This window comes from Penaeus monodon, chromosome 9 (genome assembly GCF_015228065.2).
Source record: "Penaeus monodon isolate SGIC_2016 chromosome 9, NSTDA_Pmon_1, whole genome shotgun sequence".
NCBI classification, from domain to species: domain Eukaryota; kingdom Metazoa; phylum Arthropoda; class Malacostraca; order Decapoda; family Penaeidae; genus Penaeus; species Penaeus monodon.
In genome coordinates, this window is record NC_051394.1 from 34834328 (window position 1) to 34845793 (window position 11466).

At 36.6% G+C, this 11466-nt stretch overlaps 1 protein-coding gene across 2 annotated transcripts; it reads right to left on the reverse strand.

Annotated features, from left to right (window-relative positions):
* Positions 1–1278: 1278 nt before the first annotated feature.
* On the reverse strand, positions 1279–11466 carry LOC119577105 (peptidyl-prolyl cis-trans isomerase-like 3). 2 transcript variants are annotated; one of them, XM_037924788.1, is made up of 5 exons: positions 11322–11466; positions 6170–6307; positions 3240–3338; positions 1691–1809; positions 1279–1472 (listed from the first exon to the last, which is right to left on the reverse strand). In XM_037924788.1, the coding sequence occupies exons 1-5, from the start codon at positions 11322–11324 to the stop codon at positions 1346–1348; spliced, it is 486 nt and encodes a 161-aa protein (XP_037780716.1). In that variant the 5' UTR covers positions 11325–11466; the 3' UTR covers positions 1279–1345. The 2 variants fall into 2 exon arrangements, with proteins under 2 accessions (XP_037780716.1, XP_037780715.1); XM_037924787.1 differs by lacking the exon at positions 11322–11466 and adding an exon at positions 7865–7891.

Genomic DNA, 11466 nt, shown 5'->3' on the forward strand with positions numbered 1-11466 from the left:
TCATTTTTTTGGAAAGGGTAATTAGTTGCTCATCAATATCAAAGATTCTTAGCTCTAATTGGACAATTGTCTGAAACTAACCGAAAATTAAATACAAGTTCATCCCTTCCTTTGGTCTATCATCAGAAATTATTCATAAGAGGGGGATATGTTCTTATTGTCTGCTTATATGAAGAAATTAAATCATGAAGGGACTGCTCCAAATTTGGTAATGAAAGCAGTGGTTTGTCCAAATATGATGTGAGACAATGTATAGATATGAGTGCTGCATATTAACCCTTTCCCGACGGGTAGTATTCATAGTGGCCCGGGCCCCGCTGCCGGGGCTTATATCGTCGCCCTAGCATGCGCGACCACTCATGCCAAATACCAGCATCCCTTGCCGTTTCTTCGTAATACTACGAAGATATGTTGTATTTTCAGATATCATTATTTTCTAAAGTCTTGCCATACTTCCTGATAAATCAAGACTGAAGGATATTTTTGTTGTTATATAGATTCCATAGTTGATCATTATTCGCTTTAGTCTGAATAAAATAAGGAGTGTGTGGCATCATGGAGTTGAAATCATAGGTTTGTTGTATATATATATATATAATTTTTTTTTTTTATAGTAAAAATGAGTGTTAAAAACGACTTTAATCACACTTTCAGTGGCAGAAAAATAATATTTTGCCGTGACTGAAAAAAAAAAACTCATGGCATGCCCATAATAATACACCATGGCATGTACGTACATGTCCCCGGCAGATAGTCCAGCCATGCCATGGCATGTGTGTACATGCCACCCGTCAGCAAAGGGTTAAGTGAGCCTTGGTACCTTAGTGAGAAAACAAAATCCTCCCAATATGGTTCACAAATATTCAGGACTTCCGTTTTAAAAATTCTGAAATTAACATAAAAAGGATTTTTTTTTTTTTTTAATTATACTTCTTTTTTTTTCATGAATAAGAAAAATTGTGGGGGAGCTCTCTTATGCTTAAGAAAAATATATGATACTGACTTGGAGCTGGATCTTTTGAAGGTGAGAAATGAAATGAAATTTGATTATAGTCATAAATCTCTATAATCATTCCTTGATTCTTTATGAAGTGAAGAAATGAAGCCAATATAAAATATAGTTCTTCCATATATATTATTTGTGTAATCATCTTATTTCCAGAAATTTATAGCTGTCCTCTTAAGAAAGATCTATCAATATCCCACTTATATGATACAACACAACCTGTGGCAAGGTTATTCCTGGACTGCATGAGCAAGGTTTCAAAATTAGCAATAGAAGATTGACCATATTTATTGATAAAATTTCATTTCCAATATCTCTCATCAAACACATAAAACTTCACTATCCTGCAATGGGATTTGCATGAATTGTTATATTATTTATCCTTGTTTCTGTTGTTGGCTTATGGTTTTTAGGATTTACAGGTAATTTTTCTAGTTCATCCAACACGTCCAGCCCATCGATGATCCTGAAAGAAAGTTGCCTGGTCAAAAAAAAAAAAGGACATCAACTGGAAAAGACCAAAGAAAGTACATGGTCTGTCTTTTTTGAAAAAGGATGATTTGGTTTGCAGGACTCTGTATCTAGCCATATACATGCTAAAAAAATCAGTGCTAATTTCTTTTTGATACTATCATACTCCTTTATACTTATGTAAATAATACTGGAAAAAAAAATGTAACTTACTTTCCAAATACAGTATATTTTAAATCCAAGTGAGGTTGAGGTGAATAGTTAATGAAGAACTGTGAGCCATTGGTGTTTGGTCCACTGTTTGCCATAGACAAAATACCTCTTGTTGAGTGCTGAAATTTAATTGAAAATGATGAGTTAATTGGTCTTTCATGCTAAAATATTTCTATGTTAATATTTTCTGCAAGTATTATGTTTTGATTATTTACCTCTAAAACAGTATACACATGTAGATATTATTACAATAAACAATACATCCCCCCTATACATGCATACATGCACGCATGTCCACGCACACGCAAACACACACAGACTACCATTAAGAGTACAGGATAGAAAGGGATACAGTCCACGGAATCACAAGTTCAAGAAGTAAAGAGAAAAAGAATTACTATGTAATTCTTAGAGAATGAAGAAGTAATATATCGAAATCATGAAGGGACTGTAGGTTTCATGTTGAATGAAATGCAGTTAGAACAATGAAGTGAAGAACATGAAAACACATGAATATGCAGAAGGCCTTTTCTCTATATTGCTTCTTAGAGAATGAAGAAGTAATATATCGAAAAGGCCTTCTACATATGCGTTACCTCATTCAATCTACATACCTAAACTGTTGCTCCCAAGTCTTTTTGCATTCATAATCTATCAAACTTTCAGCAAAACTTCAACCATTACAGGTACCTAGGGATAAACCTACAGTACTTGTGTCAATATTGGTATTAATAGTAGCTGCCATTTCTTTCTTAGCATGAGTGACAACACGATGAGAGTATGGCCAAAAACTAATATTTTCTATTACAATTATTTTTGTCATTTTTGTAGCTGTTATCATTGTCCATTAAATTGTAAGACTTACTTAGGCACTTTCACAAAAAATATGAATAAATGTTACATCAATTATTCATTTCTATATTATTTCTCTAGCACAACTGCTTCTTTACTTTTTGTTAAGTATTGTTTGTCTTCAACCTTTCCAGTTTTTAGCTTTCAAATCATAGCAACTTCACACATTTCATAATTACTGATACAATAAAGGCAAAAATAAAAAGTCTAATATTGGTATATACTGGCACTGACAAAGTATTGGGCAATGGGTAATATCAGAGTATTGTTATTAATATAAGCTTAAATCTTAGTATCTGCACATTTTTAAGGATGCCCTAAAGTCAAGCCAAGTAGCCAAGCTACCTACTTATATTTCTCACCCTCCTCTTAAACACATGCCTGCATACTTACACAAGATAAATTACTTTTTTTTATTGGTTACCTTCCCTGGCTTTCTATTTACAAAGCATCATATAACAAAAGATTTTATGAAGAATATTAAAAGATTCTTAAAAAGAAAAGCATAAAAAGGCAAATTTAAATATGAAACTTGATAGAATACATTAAAGATTGTCATTTTTAATGCATGATGACTGTACCAAATAGAATCAGAATTTTTGCCATGTCTAATGAAAATATCAAAAATATAAAAATATCAAGCAAACCTAAAGCAGAACTATGGCATCTATCTTCTGTGCACCACCCTGGCACCTACCTTTAAATCGTCTCTCACTTCATCCTCAAATTTCTTTCCCCATATTGACTGTCCACCTTTGCCTGTGCCTGTTGGATCACCTGTCTGGATCATGAAGCCCTGTAAGAAGAATGTAAATGAACTGGGCTCAGAATGGAAAAAAAAAATCACCCTAATTCTGAGAATAAAACTACCAATAAAAAATAATATTAAAAAATTCCATCCTTATTTGTGGTTTCTATAATAAACACTTGTACTTATATATTTATAAATATATAGTGATCAAGAATATGAAAGTACACCAAATTTACTGATGAAAAAACTTCACACAGGTACAAGGGAGAAAAGAAAAGAAAAGAAAAGAAAAATCATCTTTCGCTCCTCTCCAGTTGAGAGCCTGTACACTGAATCAGGCATACCATCTCTATCTCGACGTCGTGCCCTTCTCTCTCTCCGATGCTATGTTCGATTCCACCAACTTTCCCTCACTAAACTAACTATCCCACAATCCCTACTTCTTACCTTAGCTTCATCTCCAACCTCTCCCGTTCTCTGTCCATTCAGTCCCTCCATGGCTTATACCTCACCCCATATTTGCTCTTCTGTTTTCCCCGACCCACCAAAATCAAATATCCCTCCTACTGTCCTTCACACCCATTTCCTTGACCATGTCTCCACTCATTCCTCTAGTATTCATGTATATACTGATGGCTCCAAATCCACCTCCGGTGCTGGTTTTGCAGTAATCTTCCCAACTCGTACTTTCAAATACTCCCTTCCTCCTGAATCCAGTGTCCTTACTACAGAACTGTATGCACTCCTTTTTGCTCTAAAACACATATACTCACTCTCCTCTTCCTCTTTTACAATTTTTACTGACTCCCGTAACTCATTAACTCTCATAAAGTCAATACACACCACCAACCCCCTTGTTTGTAAGATCCAGAACTGGTTGTTCTACCTGTCCACATGCCATAAAACAATCAAATTTTGCTGGGTGTCCAGCCATGTTGGGATCCCCGGCAATGAACAGGCAGATACACTAGCACGCCACGCCGCTATGTCCACATCATACTAACCACGCTTCTCACGTATCCCACGGATTATTACCCACACTTTAAGACCTTCTTGTATAATCGATGGCAATCTTTTTGGTCAAGCCTCCGCACTAATAAATTACATTCTGTAAAACTATCAATCTCCTCCTGGTCAGCTCCATTTCATCGGAACAGACGTTGGGAGACCGCTCTCGCCCGCTTATGCATTGGCCACACCTGTCTGACACACTCCTATCTGATGTCAGAATCTGATCCACCCTTATGTTCCTTATGTATTGTTCCCCTTTCAATCCCACACATCCTATTGTCATGCCCACGTTTTGAAACAACCCGTACCTCTGCTTTCCCCCCACATATCCTCCCTTCACCGACCTCCCAACCTATCAGACATCCTTACAGAATCCCACACTTTCTGCTTCAACAACCTATTCTCTTTCCTCAAACGCATACATATCCTTCATCTAATCTAACTCCTTACCACACCCGACCCTAACTTTTCACTCACCAATTCGTTTGCCCAGCTTAGACAACTAATCACTAACTCAACCACCCTTCCCTAACATTAACTATAGTGCTACATATCTGCCGGGCCATAAGTGAAAGGCCCGGGTGAAGCCAGAACTTCGCAAATCTCAAGCAAGCAAGTGCTACATGACCTTAGATGTATAGCCCATTTATCTTGCTTTTAACCATTAACCATTGTACATTTACAACAACATCTTTAAATGAAGGAAAACAAATGTGTACTTAATAAATTACACATTAAAATCATTCTAGTTTAAGCCATTCCTGACAGGTGGCATGTACGCACATGCCATGGCATGGCGGGACTTTCTGCCGGGGGCATGTATGTACATGCCATGGTGTATGTATGGAGAAGCCATGAGTTATTTTTTGTTACAATCACAGCAAAATATTATTTTTCTGCCACTGAAAGTGTGATTAAGTCGTTTTTTACACTTTCTCATTTTTACTATGCAATAAAAAAAAAAAAAAAAAAAAGAAGAAGAAGAAGAAGAAGAAGAAGAAGAAGAAGAAGAAGAAGAAGAAGAAGAAGAAGAAGAAGAAGAAGAAGAAGAAGAAGAAGCAACAAACGGACAATTTCAACTACATGATGCCGCACACTGCTTATTTTATTCAGACTATAGACTGAATAATGAAAACTGAAAATACAACATATCTTCTTAGTATTACGAAGAAATGGCATGGGATGCTGGTATTTGGCATGAGTGGTCGCGCATGCTAGGGCGACGATATAAGCCCCCGGCAGCGGGGCCCGGGCCACTATGAATACTACCCTTTGGGAAAGGGTTAAAAGGGTAAACCCATCTAAAAGAATCAATACAGAAAAGTAAGTTGTGAGGGCCAATGATCATTTATTGTGAAACTTGGGTGGGAAAAATAAAGTATACTGAATGGTCTGGAGAGAGAGAGAGAGAGAGAGAGAGAGAGAGAGAGAGAGAGAGAGAGAGAGAGAGAGAGAGAGAGAGAGAGAGAGAGAGAGTGTGCAACCCCAAATTGAATGCTCATTTCAAGTATAGATGAATCCTGAGATAATAAGGACTATATACCTAAAATTATATGACATTAAATAACTTTCAATAAACTTTAGCATCTAGTGGCTTTTGTTTCTGAACGTGGTAAGTTGCTTTGCTATTAACTGTTGGCACAGTGTCAAAGTAGCAATATCAGGTGGTAGCTACATAAAAACTTACATCAACACTAGCAAAATCTATAACATTGGTCCATTTTTAATTCAAGTGTATACTCTTACTTGGTAATTAAAACTAGGTAAATCCCATCTAAATTTGAGGAATGTAAACTAAATTTATATTATTTGCAATTTATAACAAAACAAAGTCTGAAGAAGGATAGGTAACTAAAAAAAAGTACCTTTATGTTGCGATGAAAGAGGCAGCCATCATAGTAATTGGACGCACACAGAGCCAAGAAATTTTCACAAGTTTTTGGACACTGTTCACAGAACAGCTCAACCTTGAGGTCACCGACATCTGTGTGTAGGGTCACACTCTGTAAAAATAAATAAATAAATAAATAAATAAAAAAAATGCCAAGTGCTAGAAGAAATATAATTTGGTGTAGTAATTCTGTTATGATGTTGCCTTTACAGACTGATTTTCTAATATAGCTTTTCACGAGTCTATTAAGGAACAATAATAGAAAAATGAGCAAACTGTAATATTTACTGTAGTTTGTGCCACATATTCTACTCTTATTGCTGTACTAATTTTATTAGGAAGCCCTATACTAATCACAAAGGTGAAATCTTGCAAATGGCTAACAAATGACATGTGAACATCTAATAAGTTCTACTAATACATGCCTCAGTATTCTATTTGCTTGGTATTGCTTTTTACATCTTTGAAAAAAAAAAATGCTGAAAAAATTCAAAAGCAGATTAATTTATACAGTACACAATACATTAATGTGCAAATAATGGCCATTTTAATAGATATATTAATTAATTTCTACAGCCACCTGCTGGAGTGAAACTAATTACTAATGCGATCTTGAAGTGTAATTTCAACACCACCAATGACAAACACGTGACTTTGCTTTAGGGGAGGTTAAGATTATAACAACTGGCAGACCTCATCTGGGATTGCTAATTAGATTGTTATCAGGTGTGGGGACTTGTGATTTATAAATTTTAAATAGTTTAAAAGCATGTGTGCAGTCTGTAGACTTTCCTGGAAATCTATTATTATACAAGGAACAGTCTAAGCTCTGTCTTGCATGAATTTATGAGGTACATGTCTGGTAACTTATGCCAAAGACACAAAGGCAAATATAGATAAGCTAGGCCATAGTGACTACATGAATCCTTTTTTATACCCTTATCCTTAATATATAAACCTATGATTTTCAAAACAAACCTCACTATAAAGGAATATAACTTTTGACATGAATGGGCTGCAACAGGAATGAAGGTTAGCAAAGACCAACAAACCTTCACCATGTACTCTGGCAAGGTAGAGCATCGACTGCTTCCTTAGGTGATGATAAACAGGGAGTTATTATGCAAGCTCTGTTAAGTCTCACTATTTAGCAAAGGATTGAATGAAACGGTGCCATGGCCTTTGTGCATCATGCTCTGGCAAAGACAAACACACCTCCTCCCACCAAATATTTGGAAAGATGGTGTTTGGAATGATTCCTTATTTGACAATAAACTTGCTTAGAGGCAAACAAGTTCCATCTTACCAGAATGTAATTGCTGGAGTGTGAAGCATGGAGCTCACAGCACTGCTGGACTTATGGTAGTTGAATGAGTATAGGTTCTCATAACTGGTATGCCCTTCTGAATTTTTTTTATGTCTAAGAGTTTTCTTTTGTGTGTTCTTTATGGCCGTTACCTTAGTTACTTCTGACTTTTTGTAGTTCTGATTTGAATATTTACTCATGAACACACACGGCAGAAGTTTACTGGTCTTTATCAAAATATCGAGGGTGTGGAGGTAAATAATATTTTGAGGACATGCTGCAACATTTTTCTTGACAATATGATGTTAGTGTAGACTAACATCATGCAAAAAGAGAGTCAAATGCAATAGCAATAACACTTACTAAAACAGTCATGTCACTGGTACTGACAATTTATGTACTGCATACTTGGCGAGTTCTGGTAGTAAGCACTTCCTATATTTACAAGATAGAGCTTAGACTAGTAGATTCTAAATCTCCTGTGAGTGTCAGCAGTGTATATAATATATCAGCACTGAACTGCCTCCAGTTATACTTCACAATGTTCCAAACAATTAACCCAATGTCACCAGAATCACATAATGTTTACTATATTTTTTTGTTTTGCTTGTCTTTATTCATAGATTGCTGACAAGTGCTTGAAAACCTTGGAGTCAAATAGTAAACCTATGTGAACCTGATTTCCCCTCTCCTCGTGTTTTTTAAATTCTTTTTTAAATGCTATTAACATTGAAGCTGTTATCATTATTGACAATATAATGATTAAATTGTTATTAATAATACTTGTAAGTATATAAATAAAGAATACTTTGGAAAATCAAGGAAAAGGATAAATATGTGAGATAGGTAGGACTAGTAGTGGACTCTTTGGTGACTAATTACTTATTAATCCATATTTGTGAATTGTTGAACCGCATGTGTAAACAAATTTAACAGTCGAAGATAAATGTATCATGGATTTACCATCACTGCCAACACTGGGTTAATAACATATGATATGATTGCCCTGCAATGTAAGAGCAATTTTGGTAATTCTTTACAGTATTAACACACTCGACAGAGTCTAAAACTCAACTCCATGTCAGTATATTTATTCAACAATCTAAGTTGCCGTGACTGGGCGTGAATGCCTGAGGGGAGGGTTGATTAGGGGCTCTGCCCTCCAACTCCCCCCTGGCATTGTCTTCATCTTGTATGCATGGCAAGACAGAGCTGAAACATGGGAACACCAAACAGATTTAGGCCACGAGAAGTGCTTTCTATGATCTTTCTCCTTTATTTGTGTCTGCAGATCATGCCTTATACTGATGGCTGCAACTTTTAGTATTATACAAGAATAAAATTTTCAATTTGCCCTAGCCTAATGTGTCCATACTGTAAAGATTTACCAAAAAATGCATTAGACAATGGTTTACCAGCAAAGGAAGGAAGGTCAAAATAGCTATTGTGCATGAAATATTTCTCTATCAAATATCCATTTTATTTTCAGTTTGCACATTTGCCACAGATTAAGTGTTAAACTTCCTTACTTTCTTAATTCCTGTCTATCATGGTAATCACATTGTGGCAATCATTCAGAAGACATTTGCAAGACCAAGTATGATGATAATGGTATTGATGGATTCCTTTCTACTTCTACCCATATATATATAAGAATTATGGCATGGAAGTCCCCCAATACCTACAACCTTAGCCTGATAGTAGAGAAGGGCCAGAATGGGAAATTGTGAGGCAAAATATGAATATATACAGAATTAGTCAATATACACAGTCAACTGTGCTGTGTCCCCTAACTCCACCATGGATGTACAGCAGGATAGACAGACTTGGCATCAGGTACTCCTAGGCACCATGATTATACTATGTGCATATATAAACCAATATGTCTACTGTGACCTCCCTGGGCCATGTTCACCCTGCATGTCAGCTGTACACCCAGTCCTACCATTAATAACACAGAGGACTTTTAAACTTCCTTGGGAGGGGTTGGGGGCAGCATCACCCTTGGGTCATCTCCCCTAGGGGGAGATCACATGGGGGACAGCTACCTGCATTACACCAATAGACTTATTTTATGTATGTTATCATTAAAGTTCCATATTAAGTGTATAATCATAAGCATACTTTATCCTGGTACCTTTCATGCCCTGCTATTGGGACCAAAAATGTGGGGGTATGGGGGGTTTCCATGGTGAATATCCTACACAAATGGGTAGTAAAGGGTAAGAGAAATCCATCAATTCCACTATAGTTATTTTCTGTTGTGTGATGGTCTTCTGGGTATTTTTGGAAGAGACACTCCACACCAAAAAAACAGAATCTGAGCTTACTAAGTAGTAGAACGCATCATTCTATGAAAGTTTTCTTCTATAGCAAATTCTTCACAAATTGATAATAACAGTAATAAAGGTGTAAAACCCTGGAAACGCAGCAACCTTACACCTCCAGCATTGCAACAAAATGACAAAAAGTTGTTGAAAATCTGACGGATTTGCAGTGGATCATGCAAGTGAGGGAAATCATATGAGCCAATTAGATTTGTGTTAGAACATGACGTGACCACAGGCAATGACATCCTACACAATAGAGCAAATCAGATATGAAATAGGTCATCACGTGACAATAGAAGCTAGGCCTAGAAGAAGGCAGATAAAATTCAAATCAGTTCCATCATGGATAGGCAGTATGTCGGGTGATGACTATTTTGATTTCATTGCAAAATATCAAAATAACAACATGAGTTTATTATACCCACAAAATCATGGTGTACTGTCTGTGGAAGTACTGTGCCTGGCCTGTCAGAAACCGTGTCAGTATAGAAAAAACAGACACCAGGGCATTAGTCCAATAAGGAATAGTGGAGAGTGATCACGATTCCCACCAACGACGACCTCAGAGACCCCGACGATCCCAGTGACAAAAAGCCTGCATTAATGCTTAAGGTAACATGTGGGTAAAACTGTTACTGGGCTCTCTCCTGCCAAAACATATGAAGTGAAGATCTTGTGGACCAGGCAGGGGGGCAGCCCCCCCAAAAGGGGATATAATGAGGTAAAGCCCCCTATATCACCGGAAAATGCGTCGGTATAAGTTGCATGCCCGGGCTTTATGCCAGAACATACAAGGTGAAAATTTTGTAGACCATGAGGAAGGTGGGGGTGGCAGCCCTCCCAAAAAGGAGGTTTGAGGGGGCATATACTCAGGAAACAGGTAGATATATTGTGCTCCCCCATGTTTTACTGACATTTCTCGACCCCCCCCCCCCTATTCCCTGATATTTCTCACACCCTCCTCAGCTTTAGAACCGATATCACAGCTGTGCTTCATTTGCGAAAGAAATGAGTGCTAGATTCGTTCGAAACACGATGAAAACTATTGGAAAAATATTTCTTTCATCGGAAAATTACTGATGAGCATCTCCTCCAAATTTACCGTTTTCTGAATATTTACCAATTACTATATGAAAACACTATAACTAAACCATTGTAGAAATATTTTTACATATATACTTGTAATTACTGCTTACTCTACTGGGGATGAAGTGGAATAGTTACTTCTATTAACGGTATGCTGTGATTTACTGTTACCAACTTAGAAATACTCTACATCTAATAAGAAGAACCATAAGGTCACTAAATATTCCAGAAACCTAAGGTCCGTAAGTATTTTAACTAATTTATTTACAAAGAAAATATCCAATAATCAACAAGCAACTATCTCAAAACTCTACAATACTTCTGGTAATGATGAAAGTAGCTCAAGAGGAAAATTTCAATCTAATAATAACGTAAAATGCAACAAATCATTAATGCTTTCTTACCATTGTGGGAGTGAAGAGCTTTGAACCGACTCGCCTTGTTTACGTTCGGCGTTCGCGTGGGCGTTCGCATGCCGTCGCCGGATACTGGATTACTTACATTTTCGTAACTTGTTTGTATATTTAAACTAATATACCGCTTTATGCA

Bases quoted from the DNA above. Each gene is read 5' to 3' on its own strand.
- LOC119577105 (XM_037924787.1), bottom strand. The intron at 3,339-6,169 runs GTACTTTTTTTT...TTCTTCTTACAG, and splicing joins TCTTTCATCGCAACATAAAG to GGCTTCATGATCCAGACAGG. The intron at 1,810-3,239 runs GTAGGTGCCAGG...ATTAAATTTCAG, and splicing joins AAGTGAGAGACGATTTAAAG to CACTCAACAAGAGGTATTTT.